We start from the raw sequence: 17208 nt of genomic DNA, 5'->3' as shown, positions 1-17208 counted from the left end.
AGCATACTAACTTGCCACAAGACTAGGACACGTTTTTGGGGTAGTTGTTTTTCACTCTGGGACTTTTAATTTTTCTCTTTGTCTCTGATTTTAAAATGTAAAGAAGACTCTTGTTGCCCTGCTGCTGTGGCTTTTTGTCAATGTGTTACCTCTTTAATATGTTTTTTCCCCCACTACAGGTCAGAGAGACTGGAGAAGTTGCTATTGCAGGAGGCTATGTGGATATAGTGCCAGCTCTGGATAAGCCTTCTGTGCTGCAGCCTCTGAAGGTAGAGGGTAACAGTAGAAGTCTTAACTTGCCAAGCAATGTAGTTAATCTTTATTTTTTTGTAAAAAAGCACAGGAAAATACGTAGGTCACTTTCCAGTCTTATTTACAGTACTTAGTCTGAATATATGAGTTCAGATATGAACATACATGTTGTTTAAGATACAGAGGTTTGTGGATCTATTTGAGGATAAAAATAGACCTTCTGAGATACTATATAGGGTGAACCCTCCAGGGGGAGTAACCTTGAACCTGACCCTAAGTGGTCTTGACCCCTCCCCAGGGGTGGATGTGAACACTACCAGGTGATGGTTAGCCCACTCCCCCTTCCTGTCTAAAGATCCATAAAAGCAGGGGGACTTCCTGTTTCTCTCTGTGTGCTCCCTGCCTCTGTGCTTACCAGCATCACCATCCTGTTCCTGTATCTCTGTTTTACCACGTGGCCATCACCCATGAGGTGGACAAAGCCATCACCATTAAAATCAGGTTGTATTTATACATTTTGTATTTGTTTTCCCTTCCCTATACATTTGTAACTTCCCTACTTCAGATACCTTTTTAAGTTACTGTTAAACTTTTCTTTTTAACTTCCAAATTGAGTGAGATTCATTTATTTGGGTGTGCTTACCTTTCCTCTCTCTACATCTAATTCCTTTCTTTTGGGAAAGAAGGGGGAAGAGGGAAGGGCACTCTATAAATTATTCTTTGGTTCTATCAGATTTATTTGAGTCTCTGGAAATCTATATTAGAATTGAGACAGATACATAGGGCACCTCAATGAGATTTGAAGTTCCTCTCGCCAATTGAGCTGTTGGGATAAGCACCATGCTATGTGTTACAAAACTAGTGAAGCATGCACCAAGAGCCACAGTTTTGAGCATTTCAGATTGAAATTAGCCTCTCTAGTTTAGACCTCTACCTGTAAAATGGGCATTTTATTTTTATTTTGTAGATGCTGAGGGTCAAATTCAGTGGCAGTTGTAGGAGAGTGGCAGGAAGGCATCAAAAGACCAGGACAAATGAAAATGAGGTAGTGTACTCATAGGAAATAGCATGTTAAAAAAGACTGTGGTGGCTCTTGGTACATATGATCAGGCATGACTTGCAATATGTAGCTTAAGAAATCCTACATTAAGCATTGTGGACTTCCCACAAAAGACATAGTTGTGCATGCAATGCTGAGAATGTCTTGGGTTCTTAAGGTGGCCTAAAAAGCTTTGTTGCACAGTGCATTACCTTAGTACATTGTATAGTTTTTTTCCCTCATTGATTCCTGCCTGCAAAGGTTGAAACTGTAATGCATTGAATTTTATTAAGTACTGAGACAGTGTCATTCATGTTAACACTTGTGATACATTCCTGAAATTTGTTTCTTTCTGCTGGTTGTGTCTGAACTATTGCTAAATCTGCATTCGAAGTTCAAATCTGCTGCTTCTGCTTCTTCGCCGCCGCTTGATCCCTTCCCCATCTCCCTTAAGGTTATTGTATTTTTTTTTTTCCTTTCCTTCCTTCTCTAGTTATTATTTCTCTTTACATTGTTATATTATAAGAAAATACAATTTCATCTTTCCCTGACTTTCAAAAAGGGTGGGTTTTGTGTTGTGCTGAGTAGACTTCTTCCCGGGGGGCAACTCCCCCAACCTGGGACATCAATTCTTGGCACTTTTTCAAACGGAGACTTCTCTCGTTCTTAGGTGCAATGGCCAGGACTCAAACCTGTGCCACCAACACATCCCCCCGGCTGGGGAATCGAACCTGGGTTTCCCACACGGCAGGCGAGAATTCTACCACTGCACCACAACACCCACCCCTAGTAGCCAAAACAGCAGCCGGGGAAGATAGGCGAAGCTGCAGCAGCAGAAGCCAGTGGGAGAAGGGGCAGAACAAGCTGTGCTTCTAGACATTAAGTTCTTGATGCTCCCATGAAATTATATTAATTTATCTATTGTTGCCATTTATGTGGCCTATCCCTGGAATGTTCATCTCTCCCCTATGTCTGAGCTAGAGGATCAGCTCAAACGGCCACAAGAGGTTATGAGATAATGAGAGATAGTAGTGTGAGCACCATTGCATTCTAGTGTATACCAGAATAACTAAAGCTGTGAGAGCTTCTTTGCTCTTTTCCTCATGTGGGCCTAAACTCTTGACAGCTCCAGTTCCATTTAGATGAAGAATGTCAATGGAATAGCTTCCTGAAATGTAGCATTTTATTCACTACAAATATTTAAAGAAAGAAAATTAAAAGCTTGCAAAATAATACATCATTGGGAAAGTTGAAAATGGAAATGTATCTAATCCAACTTTTAAATGATAAGCACATTTTCTACACAGTCAGAATGATAGTGTAGGCATCTTCCATGTCAAGTCACAGTCATGTACTGGTAAAAACATTTCTGTGTTCTGAGAACTAACATACCATTTGCTGTGGAAAAAGTAGCAGTGATTGTCCTCTAAAGGGAATAAAGGTCAATTCAGAAACTCTTAGAGCCCTAATTGTAAAACCTATCTTAAATTGTAGTTATAAATGACAAAACCTGCAAAAGCAAGATTTAAAATAATTTTGAAGGAAATGTCCATGAAACATTTTCTACTTGAATGTGCTCTTTAATGCTGACAGCTACTATAGGTGATTATTTGTGGTGGAATAAATCTTAATTACATTTGATAATTCTACAATAGAGACTTTCCTGGACACAGTACTTGAACTAATAGACATATTTAATACTTTTTGTATGGAGTTTCAATTTTAAATTCTTTGTAATCTCTTTTTTTTTAAAGACTACAGGGCTGCAGAGTGACCTTGTATTTGAAGAAATTGGTCGTCGTGTAAAAGAGATGGGAAATGAATTGGTAAAGAAAGTAAATGCTGTATTCCAGTGGGACATCACAAAAGATGGAAAAACAGCAATGCAGTGGAGTAAGTTGTAGCTTTTATGCAATGTCCTGATGCTTTTTTTTTTAAAATGAAGTGAGATTAATTACACTCATTCTAATTAAACTTCTATCTTCAAATAAACATAGGGTGAGTATTCACTGGGACATAAAAATCTGGTTGATACTGAGCGTACAAGTGACAAGGTCAGATAAATTTCCATAATGGCAGTTACTGGCCTGTATAGGAATACACATCTGTAACTTGCCTGTTTAAATGTAGATAAAGTCAAACCATCCTTTAGAACTTAAATGCAGTTCTCTTTGTTTCCAGAATGGCCCACCACTGCCTTTAGAAAAGCAGGCTAAATGAACCTAGTAGGAGTACTGTGTTACAGTAATTAGTCTGCTGGTGATGTACACACTAGGTATTCAAACCAAATAAGTATTGTTTCTATTATGTTGTTCTTGTCTCTTCTGTGAAAATACAGCTCATTTTGTTTCCAATCAGGTATTCAGAGGTCAAGGTTTAGTGGTACAATAATCATTACCCATCATTAAAGCTTGGAACTGGGTCTCATTGTAACAGGAATGAGAGGGGAAGTGTTTCCCTGTAAAGTGGATTATATAAGCATGTGGAATGGTCAGGTGGGGGCAAAACCACTTCACTATTTCCTCAAAAAATATAATTCTTGTGCATTTTGTAAAAAGCAGTGTAATTTCAATAATTGGATTTATTTCTCTGTCTCTGGAATTATTCAGGCATTTTGCTGAGGTGTCCTAAATGGTCTATAAGTAGAATATAAGTTTTTTCCAAAAGAGCAAACCATAGTCAGGATGTAACTTCTAAGCCTTTGTGGGGTTTTAGGAAGAAATGCAAGTCTCACAGTCACGTCTGTCACTTAGACTGCTTCATTTTGATTTGCTTTTATGCTTGGATCCAGTCAGAACAGTTTTGAGGTAGATGAAGCGGGCTGCTCTTTGACAGGCTGACAAGACACTGACATGTTGGTAGGTCAGATCAGTCTGCGTTGTTCTGTGTCTGTTCTCCAAGCAGTTACTGTGTTTAAGAAACTTTCTGTTCACTGAATATTTTAGAAACCTGTAATTTCACTTTTTCTTTTCCTAAAGTCAGCCACTCTGGATTGCCACTCAGGATTCTGAGCAGCAGGACTGCTTTCCTGTTGTTTCAGGAAAAATTATGTAGGCTGAACAGGATAGTTCTATTCTACCTATATTGCCTTTTAAGGGATTTTTGAAGCGTAAGGGGTAATCTCCAGTTGGATAGCAGTTAATCATTGTGTTGAATATGACTTATAGATTATGGAAGCTGAGTACCAATGCATCAAAATGAGGGGGGGGTGTGTGTTAAAAATCACATGATTCAACTCAGAAGTTGTGCCTTAAAACTCATTACTGCTCTTAATCATTGCTGCCATCTGCAGTTTTCCACTTTTATGCTCAATGATTTAAATAATGAGCATGCTTAGAACTGGACTGAAGACTACCTGTGTTCTTGCTTACATTTTTGGGAGATAGATTAGAAGTGCACTGATTAATGACCAAAACACTTAAAGTGGATACTTGTGTTTGTTAGAGAATCATTCTTTACACTACATCAGTCATGTCTATTGCTTCATGTGTAACTAAACATAATGTGATAGTTGTGCTTAGGATAAAAACCAGAAAAAGCATCTTCAGGATGATTTAACATTGTCTTCAGTTTTGGAACTGCTTTATCATATAAACTCAGCATTGTGTATGTTCAAGGAATGGAGAGACAAGTCATTGGAAGAAAAATCTGGTTTTGAGTCTTTAAGATGTGAATAAAATTTCTTGCCTAAGAAGACCTTAAACTGCCAACAGCTGAGTGCAGAATAGACATAGTAAAGATTTATGCCTGACCAGTGGCCTTTCCTCCCTATCTGGAAGGATGATCCATGGAAATACAAGCCTGTCAGTCTGAACCAGGTGCCAAGAAAGGTCATGAAACAGGTCATCCTGAGTGCCATCACATGGCACTTAAAAGAGAACCAGTGTATGAAGGAAGGGCTGTGGACATTGTCTGCCTGAACTTTAATATAAAGTGTTTGATACTGTCTCCTACAAGATTGTCATTCAGAAACTCATGGTGCAAGGCTTGAATAAGTGTGCTCTGCACTGGATAAAGGAACTGGCTGAATGGCCAGGCCCAAAGAGTGGTAGTGAATGGATTTAAGTCTGGCTGGTGCCTAGTTAGTAGTGGCATCCTTCAGGGTTCAGTACTGGTGCCTGTCCTTTTAAGTATCTTTATCAATGATCCGGGTGAGGGGACCAAGTGCACCCTCAGTAAATTTCCTGATGACACCAATGTGGGTGTCTGTATTGATCTGCTAGAGGGTAGAGGGCCTTTGCAGTGGGACCTGAACAGATTAGAACAATGGGCCAAGGCTGATTGTATGAAGTTGAATGAGACCAAGTGCTGGATCCTGCACCTGGATCACAACAACCCCATGGTGAGCTACAGACTTGTGTGTGTGTGGTTGGAAAACTGCAACTTTGAGAGGGACCTGGGGCTTGGTTGACAGTCAATTATATATGAGCTAGCAGTGTCCAGATGGCCCAGAAAGCCAATGGCATCCTGGCTTGGATTAGAAACATGGTGAGTAGCAGGGCCATGGAGTTTATCATTGCCCTGTACTCACCACTGGTGAGGCCCACACCATGAGTGCTGTATTCAGTTCTGGGCTGCTCACTACAGGAAGGACATTGAGGTTCTGGAGTGTGTTCAGAGAAAGGCAGTGAGGCTTGTGAAGGCCTGGGAGTAGCTGGCCTCTCCAGAGCATCTGAGGGAGCTGGGTTTGTTCAGTCTGGAGAAAAGGAGGCTGAGGGGAGACCTCAGTACTCTACAACCACCTGAAGGGATGTTGGAGCAAGAAGGGGACAGCCTTGGTGTCAGGAGACAGGACTACAGGAAATGGTTACAGATTGCACAGGAGGAGGTTGAGGCAGGATATTAGGAAATACTTATTCACAGAGAGAGTTCTCAAACATTGGTATGGTCTGCTCAGGGAAGTGGTGGAGTCACTATCTCTGGAGATATTTAAGCAGTGTGTGGATCTGACACTTAGGGACATGGTTTGATACTGACCCTTTGGTGCTGGGTTGAAGATTGGACCGGATAATCTTTGAGGTCTCTTCCAACTGGATGTTTTCTGTGATTAAGAGACCAAATTTTTATGGAAGGTGAAGACATGGATGCTTTTCCTTTGTAGATACACAGAAAGACCACTCCTCTGAGCAAACAAAGAGTAAGCCTTTACCATTTTTCAAAGAAAGCTTATCCCTTCTTCCTACTTAAGCAGTGGGAGGAAAGCAGTGCATTCTTCCCTTGCTTATTTGCCTAGCTAAAAGGGATTAAACAGGCATAACTTTTCTTTGTCTTGTTCCTTCTGCTTCTCTCACACTGAACAGTATCTACTTTTATGTGAAATTTGAATTACTTAAAGTCCTCTGTGGGATGGAGGGTGGAGGAGGTAATCTAATATTTAAACATTTCCAGTTGCTGACTATTACGATTCTAAATGAAATATTTCCAGAATCTTGGAGAACTTACTGCAAACTTTTGTATACTCAGGTCAGTTCCTTCAAGCTTAGTTGTCAGAGAGTGGCTAGTGTTTATGAATTACACTAGTCTCTGTGCTGTAGTAATAAATATGTAAGGCTGAATATAAACATTTAGATGACAAGAAGGGTGTTCATAGAAAATGTTGTTTACTTGTCTCATCAGGAGTATCGGTATGCAGGTACTCCCTCTGTATATCACTTCCCCAAAGAATTTTCTGAGTCATTTGATAGTTGAAAAATTTATATCTTTAAGATATCAAACAGTTAAAGAATGAAGAAGGCAGGAGCTAGTTGTTATTAAAATCACTACAGTTAAACTTCATTAAGAATTTAAATATTTAAATGTGTTCCTCAAATATTAAAATGGTTATGTAACTTGCTGGTAGTGTTAACAGTTGTGACAACTGTAGTGTCAGCTCTCACAATTTGTGTGGATTAATGGCATACTACTATGGCTGTGTATTTAACTGTTGATTGCTAGTGGCAAGAATCATAGAATCAATCAGATTGGAAGAAACAGCAAAGATCATCCAGTCCAACCTAGCACCCAGCCCTAGCCAGTCAACTAGACCATGGCACCAAGTGCCTCATCCAGTCTTTTCTTGAACACCTCCAGGGATGGTGACTCCACCACCTCCCTGGGCAGCCCATTCTAATAGTAAATCACTCTCTCTGTGAAGAACTTCCTCCTAACATCCAGCCTATACCTACCCCGGCACAACTTGAGACTGTGTCCCCTTGTTCTATTGGTGGATGCCTGGGAGAAGAGGCCACCCCCCACCTGGCTACATCCTCCCTTCAGATAGTTGTAGACAGCAATGAGGTCACCCCTGAGCCTCCTCCAGGCTAAACAACCCCAGCTCCCTCAGCCTCTCCTCATAGGGTTTGTGTTCCAGGCTCCTCACCAGCTTTGTTGCCCTTCTCTGGACACATTCCAGCACCTCAACATCTCTCTCGAATTGAGGGGCCCAGAACTGGACACAGTACTCAAGGTGTGGCCTGACCACTGCTGAGTACAGTGGAAGAAAAACCTTCCTTGTCCTACTGGCTACACTGTTCCTGATGCAGGCCCGAATGCCATTGGCTCTCTTGGCCACCTGGGCACACTGCTGGCTCATCTTCAGCTTTCTCTCTATCAGTTCCCCCAGGTCCCTTTCCTCCTGGCTGCTTTCCAGCCACTCTGTCCCCACCCTGTAGTGCTGCTTGGAGTTGTTGTGGCCAAAGTGCAGAACTCTGCACTTGGCCTTGTTAAATGTCATCCCATTGGCCTCTGCCCACCCATCCAGCCTGTCTGGGTCCGTCTGCAGGGCTCTCCTACCTTCCAACAGATCCACACCTGCTCCTAGCTTGGTGTCATCTGCAAACTTACTGATGCACGACTCAATCCCCTCGTCCAGATCATCAGTGAAGATATTGAACAGGACTGGGCCCAGCACTGATCCTTAGGGGACACCACTAGGGACTGGCTGCCTACTGGATGTGGCACCATTCACCAACACTCTCTGACTTCTGCCAAACAGCCAGTTCTTGACCCAGCACAGAGTGAATCTGTCCAAGCCATGTGCTCCCAGCTTGACTAGGTACATAAATAGGCTTGATGGGATTTTTATTTTAGGGATTTTTTAAACACTTTTCTGATCTTAAAAAAAAAAAAAAAAAAGAGAACACACACATAGACATAAAAAATCAAGAAAACAAGAGAATCCCAAAAGAACCCAAAAACCTCAAACCAAAAAATAAAAAAAAAAACCAACAACGAAAAAAGGACTTCCAGTTCTGTAAGCAATTGCCAGCCTAATTATATTTTCTAGTTTGCATATGTTATTATTCAATATTCAAGAGCATCATCATGTACTGTGTCTTCTACTAGATGCTAACATAGTTCATTTTGCATGGTGAATGTGGAAGAAAATAGTTTGTGGCTTTGCAATCAAAGGATGACTGCTGTCTTGCTGTTAAAACATTGTCAAGAACCCCAAAGTTTTCTGATATATCTTTTTGTGGTCATCCGCAAAACTCTTGTAATGCACATGAATAATGATAACCGTTTTAGAATGCAAAACATTGACAGTGTTATTTACTGACTTGAGTGCTGTCCTGTTTCTGTTTTAGTGTAATAGAGGCTTCTGTACGTGCTGAAACTTTAGCCCTTAACAAATCTTTCTTTTTTTTTTTTTTACTTTAAAAGCTGAACATAGTAAGGTATTACCTTTGCTATAGCTTGAATTTAATTGTGTCAGTCTTTTGGCTGGTTTCAAACCTACTTCAGATTTTAATGTTAGTCAACATCAAGAAAATTGCACTTTTTAATGGCTGTATTTAAACTTGGCTTGCTGACTATTAGTTGATTTTCTGTGCACAGTAACTTTTAAGTCAATTTTGTAAATGTTATAAGTATATTGTAACAATTTTGCATTATCTTTAAAATTACTTGAGAGCGAGGTCCCATAATGTACATAGCTATGGTAAAGCAGAGTGAAAAACATGACATTAAAATTAGTTTAGGATAATGTTGCATATCCTTCAATGTACGGTCAAAATTTTTGACATCAGTGAAACAACTAAAATGTGATGAGGTAGATTATTTTGCTAGAGTGTTTTGTTCTGTTTTAAGCCTTTGGTGGATGCTAGTTGTTTATTATCTACCTCCTTTTCAGGCTTCACCTTTTAAAGGGTCTCCAAGCCCTTTACAGGGGGTATTCTTGGTTCTCTTGGGCTACCTACTAGGCTTCTTTCCCTTATTTAGTTTTCATATAGCTGTTATGGCTTATCTTTTATTTTGTTTAGTTGTCACTTTTGCAGAGCTTTGTGCTGTTGTGAAAACTGCAGCAATTGACAGCACTAGAAACAATCTGGGCCCTGCGGCTCATTGCTGCCTTACTCAGTGATTGTAGCTCTGTCATAATTTGCTAATGTCCTTGAACCTCTTCAGATCTGGGAGGAGGCTAGTAGGGAAGTAGTATTGAGGACTGCTATGAAATTTGTTTATGTGAGCACAGTTGTCCTTATGTTTTCCAAACTGTTAAGGAGAAAAAAGGTTTTTAACAAACTTTTATGTTTCTGCTATATAATAATGTATTTCATTTTCATTGTTTGAATTGCATCTGTAGCTTTGTTCTCTGCGTTAAGCCAAGATTTTTATTACTTTAAGGCAGGTTTTGTGAATTGGATTTAGCTTTTGTTGCTACAGAGACACTTCTTGATAGTAGCACTAATATTAGTAACATTAGTCTGTGTAATTAGTGATGACCTTTACTTTCATTTAGTTCTCTATGGATGTTGTGATGCCATGGGGAGCACAGACCTATTGATCTTGCACTCAGGATGTGGAATTTCGGACAGCAGATTTACTGTCTGAACAATGTTGAACCGTAGCATGGTATTTCTTTATAGAAGCAAGCTGTTTTAATTTAAGAGGATGCTGAAAATCCCCTTAAGAGGATAAACCACTACAGATTTTGGCAGTATCAAAACCTAAGGGATAAGCTTAGTGTTACTGGAACTACCTTTTCTTATTAAAAAAAAAAAAAAAATGTTATAATTGAGACTTCCCAGCTTTGACTTCTCAAGTTGGCTGTTACACATAGTACCACACTTGTTTCAAACTTCAGTTTTTGTATGGAGAAAATCAGCAATGTGAATGGCTAGAAGAGGAGCTGTATGTGTAGCAGCCAGGAAGGAGCCAAGAACACTGGAGACACCTTTAGGCTACTCATCTGTTACTGCTAGCAGTGGAGCCACAGAGGCAGTATAGGAGGTAGCTGCCGAGCAGCAGCCCAGGTCACCAGCTATCTGAGCACTGACATAGCTATGCCAGTACCAAGTTGTAACAAATTGTTGCCAAGCTAGATGATGCAAGCTGTAGTGACAAGATGGTAGCTACATAGAGACATGTATCCAGGAGATAAGTGGACATATATTGATTGTTTTCTGCTATAGCAGGCAACTGTGTTATATATCTTACAAAGCTGTATTTTACAAGGAGACACCCTCTCTGGTCATTTGGAAGGCTAAAATATTTCTGCTCTAATGATTGGAATCTGTTGTGGTATTTGGCTTATTTCTTTCATTGCTAGTTCATATCCATTTGTCCATGTGCCAGGGCTGTAGTTCAGTCTCAGCTTTCATCCGAATATCCTAGGCTAAGGGTATGTTAGGGGCAAGAAAAATTATCATATATGATTTTAATCCTTCTGTGATGTTTGTTGTTTGCTTGTTTGGGTTTTTTGGGTGGGATCTCTTGTTTGTTTTGTTCTTTTGTGGAAAAATGAGCAGGTTTTGAGGTAGTTTTCCATTCTCTATAAGAAGGGAACGTTCTCTCCCACAGTAAAATACCAGCGTATAGCATATTTTGGGTCACTTTTCTCCAATGTGATTCACCAGAATTCACCCATTACAGCTTGCATATCAAGTTTTGGGGCTTTATATTCTTCTCCAAGTTCCTTTAGGGCTTTGGGTAGATTTTCTGTATTTTTTTTTTTCCATCTGCTTCCATAGAGAAGCTATAATTCATTTATGGTAAAGCTTAAAAAAAAGGAGTGTGTCCAGTAACAGTAGAAGAGTTTTCATGTTTTTATGAAACAAACAAAAAAAACCCAACAAAAAAACAACCAAACAAAAAAAAACCAAACACACATGCAAAACACAAAAAAACCCTCCCACAAAACAAAAAAAACCCAGCAAAAATCTTAATGCTCTTTGAAAAAAATAAAGAGGAAATAGAAATAGTATTTTCTTGTTTTGGAGAAAAAAAATTAGATTAGATTGATCCTCTTCTTGTGGAGTTTTTGTTTCCTTGTTTTATCATTTCTAGTAAGTTTTAATTGAAATGGTCTAAAGATTTGATGTGATTAAACATAACCTATTTGCCCATGATACCATAATTATGCAGTGTTTAAAAGCATATATGTGCTTTGAGAGTTTACGATTCATTCTAGGTGTGGATTGGTAAGTGATGCTCTTGAAACATAGGAAATGGAGAAGACAAACAAGGGCTGTAACAGTGTGGAGTATGTACTATATTCAAACAAAAAACTAGGTGTACTTGCCTGAGTCAGTACTATTTAATCTACACTTTCACTGCTGAGACTGATGGAGTTGTATATCAGTGATATATATATGAAACTGTTCTTCCAGCCAGTGCTTAGTATAGATGGAGAAGAAATTCTGTTGTGTCTTGGGAGATGTTTTGTCAGGATTTCAGCATCTAAGTTCCCTTCTGGAACATTGTAGGAAGGGTAGGGACAAATGAAAAATTAATGCATGAATGAAGCACGAGAAGGGGCTCAGGCTCATTTGATATCTAAGACCCAGATGTAATTTTAAAAATTATTCATTAAGAACTGTAAACATCTTAGAAAACCATGTGTGTATTTTGTGAATTTGTATGTGGAGCTTTCTGACTAGTACTGTTTGGTTCAAAGGGAGATCAGTTTAGTTACATTGGTATAGTTCTTTACATTGCTGGGATTTGAGTAGAGGTGTATTTTAAAAGCACATTGACAGTTAGGCTTGGCTAGGTTAGTCTGAGGAGCTGATACCCACTGTGAAGTTTGCATTTCATGATTCAGTAGATGATTTATTTTATTATATTGTTGGTAAATGATAGCTTGTACCTGGGTAACCTACAGGAGCACTATGTAAAGGCTCACTTAGGATGTTAGACTTCAGACTGTAGAGTAGCAGGCTTGGATCAATAGAATGCTTCACAACTTCTGCCCACAAACATAGGCTGTGTAGATTGTCTATTCAGTGCTCAGTAATTTCTTTTTTCCTTTTTCTTCTCAAATTGTGTCCAGTCAGTGATGCCCATTAAAACTGGTTGCTGAAATTACAATTTACCTTTAGGTGGAGTGGATAATGATAATACAGTATGTCACCTCTCACTGAGCGTCATTGTGCACATAAATGCCCCTCTAGTTTTGTTGTAAGTGGATATATATTGCTTAGAACAGACTTCAGAAAATGGAAAAACTCACTTGAACAGGCGAAAGCTATTCCCAGTCTGTATAGTTCACCTTACCCTTTCAGAAAAATTATTCGGAAGAAAAATACATGTGATAGAGTTTATGCAGAAATGATTCTCCATAGTTAGGCAAACTGACAGAACAAATACTGGGTGAGCAGCCATAATTCTGTGATTAGAGTTGTCATGTCCTTACACGAACATCCACTTGAATAACGTTTTTGTTTTGTGGTAAAAGTGCAGTGGGGAGAGGACCAAGTAAAAAAAGTGGCCAGGGATTGGTGCTGGGCCTGGTCCTGTTCTGTATCTTTATTGATGATCTGGACCAGGGGATTGAGCTCACTATCAGTAAGTTTGCAGATGATACCAAGCTAAGAGCAGGTGTCAATCTGTTGGAGGGTAGGAGAGCCCTGCAGAGGGACCCAGACAGGCTGCATAGGTGAGCAGAGGCCAATGGGATGAGATTTAACAAGGCTAAGTGCAGGGTTCTGCAGTTTGGCCACAACAACCCCAAGCAGCACTACAGGGTGGGGACAGAGTGGCTGGAGAGCAGCCAGGCAGAAAGGGACCTGGGGTTACTGGTAGATAGTAGGCTGAACACAAACCAGCAGTGTGCCCAGGTGGCTAGGACAGCCAGTGGCATCCTGGCTTGTATCAGGAACAGTGTGGCAAATAGGATGAGGGAGGTTATTCTTCCCCTGTACTCAGCAGTGGTCAGGCCACACCTTGAGTATTGTGTGCAGTTCTGGGCTCCTCAATTCAAGAGAGATGTTGAGGTGCTGGAACGTGTCCAGAGAAGGGTGACAAAGCTGGTGAGGGACCTGGAACACAAACCCTATGAGGAGAGGCTGAGGGAGCTGGGGGTGTTTAGCCTGGAGAAGCGGAGGCTCAGGGGTGACCTCATTGCTGTCTACAACTATCTGAAGGGAGGATGTAGCCAGGTGGGGGTTGGTCTCTTCTCCCAGGCAACCAGCAACAGACACAGTCTCAAGTTGTGCTGGGGTAGGTATAGGCTGGATGTTAGGAGGAAGTTCTTTACAGAGAGAGTGGTTTTCCATTGGAATGAGCTGCCCAGGGAGGTGGTGGAGGCACTGTCCCTGGAGGTGTTCAAGAAAAGACTGGGTGAGGCACTTAGTGCCATGGTCTGGTTGATTGGATAGGGCTGGGTGCTAGGTTGGAGTGGATGATCTTGGAGGTCTCTTCCAACCTCCTTGATTTGGGTCCGTGCTGTTCAAGTCTCTGCTGTTCTCTTTGGAAAGACTTGGAATTTTCAAAATCTGAAAATTATTTTGCAGAACACATCCTGTTGAAATATTCATCTAATATTCTTCTAAACAAATGGCACAATATACCTAATGGTGTTAGCTCTCTAATAGATTATTTTGGCAGGTTACTTGGTGTTGGAAAGGAAGGCTGTGGAGAAATAGTCGGCTTTCCAGAAGATATAAGACAGATATTTGGCAAGGCTTTAAATGTTCTGTGCATGAAGCAGAACAGGCTACGTTGCCTGGGGAAGAAAGAAGAAAATGCAGTGTGTTTGAACACCACCATATTTGCCCTCTCTGAATATAGAATGCTATGTTAAAACATTAGAGCTTTATTTCTGAATTTAACATTTTTACAGTAATTGCCCTACTTAATCTTGTGAATCTTAAGCACTGCTTAAAAAGTGAATTTGGCCATCTCTCTGACAATTTTCCAGTGTCACTCCTTGCTGTAAGTCCCCCAGTCTTTTTTTTTTTTTTTTGTTTCCATTCAAGAAGACTAATTAAAACCCTTTCATTTTTAAGTGGCTGTTGGTGCAGGTATCTGTTTAGTTTGAGTGCTTTATAATAATAGTGTTCTTTAGGCTGAAAAATTTATCTTTATTTTGAAATAAAGTTATCTTTGCTGCTGCTTCTCAGCAATTGACTTAAAGAATGGCTCTGGAGCAGTCTACCAAGGACCTGCAAGAAATTCTGCTGATACCACCTTCACCCTGTCAGATGAGGATTTCATGGATGTGGTACAACAAAAGACCAACCCACAAAAGGTAAAAATTTCTGTGTCACAGACATAATCACTTACATGGGGACATATTACTTGCATTAAATCAATTTCTGATTCATGACTGTTGCATTCCAAAATCTGAGACACTGAATGTTGCATAGTGCAAACCAGAGTCAGATGAACTTATTATAAGCATGCCTTTACCTTATACTCATTTAATCAGGAGACTTGATGAGAAGTTCATGCCATCTTTATCATCTTGAAACAAAGATACCTCAAATGTTAAAGCCTAGAAATACAAAAAATAATTGTTTATTTGTTTCCTGGCACTTCACAGTATTTAGTTTGCAAGGCTAGGGTTTGTCAGGCTGTTGTGTTGATCTGATTTACTCCTACTGCTGAAGCGAAGAGAAATCTTGAAGTGTGCACCCATGCAAATGCATTGAAATGGGACAAAGTTCACCTAAATTAGACAGATCTTAAGGAAAAGAAATGTGTGTAATCTGGTTCTGCACTTCTAGCCTCTTGGAGTAATCAACCACTTAAAACTACTAATTTTACTAATTACAATGCCTTGTGTAAAAGTAAATTAAGCTGTCACGAATTTAATATGTCAGCTTCTGGATTAAAGCTTGAGCAGAGGAAAAGTTTAAGTTCATTATATATCAGACATTTCCTTTTCTTTGGTCCAAACTAGAAGTTGTTGGAGACTGTGATTGTAAAATTGGAGACTAATGACAATAGCAAGTGTTGGGAGTCCTACATACTGCATGAGCAAAATCCTTTGGGACCCTCTGTATATAGCAGACATAAAGTACAAACAAACAAGATATCAATGTATAATCTTCAGAATGTTAAACAATAGTGACTGCAATTCAGGAACATTATCTGTTCATAGGCATTAGTGTTTCCTTTGAGTTTCTGTGAGATGCCCAAAGCATCTATTTAAATTATTTTCTGCTGGCTCTCTATATTCCTTATTTGAATGTACTTCAAATTAATTAAACGGTCCAAGAGCACATTGTTTCAGAACTTTCAAAGACCTTTCAAATTGTAAAGTCTCAGTGAAGCAAAGCCAGTTTAAAAAAAAACTGAACTAGATTGAAACAGGGTATACAGCTCTTTGAAGGAGACAATAAAAATGTAGTATACCAGTATTTCAGTGGAAGTATTGTTTGATCCATGATTCTAAAAATGCAATGAAATCTTGTTTAGTTACTGTTTGTTCTAGTGTGCTATGTATAAAGGCTGTGCCTTCCTTTGGGAAATGTGTGTATTTATGTTGTCCAAGTGCTTCCTGTGAGGATTTGTTATGAATTTGGCTGAATAGCCTTTTAATTAGGCCTTTGATTCTCATTAAATAGTCTTTTCATATACATGTCTTATTTCATATAAGGATATATGGATATATTTAGCATAGTCAAGGAGGACTAGGGGCCTTATTTTTGTGCCCTGGTGATGGTTTGCCATCAGCTTTGCTGAAGAAGTTTGGTTTATGTCAGAAGTCTTCTGTGCTATATATAGAAAAGAAATAGAGGCCACTGAAGTTCTGTTTGGTCTGGGTTTTGGTGTGGATTTTTTTTTTCCCTACTGAGGGATAGAATTGACCTCTCCTGCACTCTAGGTGGAAAACTGTGATTCTTGATGCTACTGGAATTTAACTTGGATGGTTTTCTGTCAATTACCGATAGTGAATGGACATTGTACACTGAAAGCATTATCTGGAGCACTAGACATCCACACTTAACTTTGGCTTCATGTTTGGGTTATGGGCAAACAGCTGAATACGTTATTCTCCCTCTCCCCTTTGTTTTTTTATAGGCATTTTTTTCTGGTAAACTGAAAGTGAAGGGGAACATCATGCTGAGCCAGAAACTGGAAATGATACTGAAAGACTATGCCAAACTTTGAACTGCTTGGTCACCTAGCACAGCAGTGAAGAACTCTAGAAAACAGAAACTTCAGTTAGTTCTGAATCAATGACTGAAATATTTGCAGGCTACTTAACATCATTATACTGATTCATTATGCTACTAATATACAAGCTGTTTTAATTACAGTAGATTATGATATGAAATTACAGTACATTATGATATGAAATAAGTGTAACTGTTAATATGATTCCTTTTTTGTTTCTCAGCAGTGGTAAATAATCATACTTTGCACACCTTTATCTAAATAAAATGTATGTAGTTCTTACAAAGATGCATATATTTCTATATTAATTCTGAAGAAAATTAAACCATTACAGCTCTTTGATATCTCCTGTGTGTCTCAGTCTTCATTTATGTTGCCTTAGATTGTCATAATTTCTGTGAATCCAGCTGGTTTTGGTTTATTATTAATATAAACATTTTTAGTTCTCATGATCATCATAAGTTCTGATGATCCTGTTAAAACAACTGGAAGATGGAAGCCAGTTCCATCTATTTGTATCTTATTATGCTTTTTTTGCTGTACAGAAAAAAAAAGTCTTGCACTTTGTCTCTTCCCACATTTTTATCTATTAC

General features: G+C 39.4%; 1 protein-coding gene across 1 annotated transcript in view; it reads left to right on the top strand.

Annotated features, from left to right (window-relative positions):
* Positions 1-16957, top strand: part of HSD17B4 (hydroxysteroid 17-beta dehydrogenase 4) — a 64533-nt gene extending 47576 nt beyond the window's left edge. Inside the window, exons 21-24 of the mRNA XM_064140021.1 lie at positions 180-269; positions 3046-3184; positions 14614-14741; positions 16520-16957. Of these exons, the coding sequence (XP_063996091.1) occupies positions 180-269; positions 3046-3184; positions 14614-14741; positions 16520-16609 (447 nt within the window). The 3' untranslated portion in view covers positions 16610-16957. The remainder of the gene's footprint in view (positions 1-179; positions 270-3045; positions 3185-14613; positions 14742-16519) is intronic.
* Positions 16958-17208: the final 251 nt, after the last annotated feature.

This window comes from Pogoniulus pusillus, chromosome Z (assembly GCF_015220805.1).
Source record: "Pogoniulus pusillus isolate bPogPus1 chromosome Z, bPogPus1.pri, whole genome shotgun sequence".
Lineage (NCBI taxonomy): Eukaryota > Metazoa > Chordata > Aves > Piciformes > Lybiidae > Pogoniulus > Pogoniulus pusillus.
This window is presented reverse-complemented; position numbering and strand designations above follow the sequence as displayed.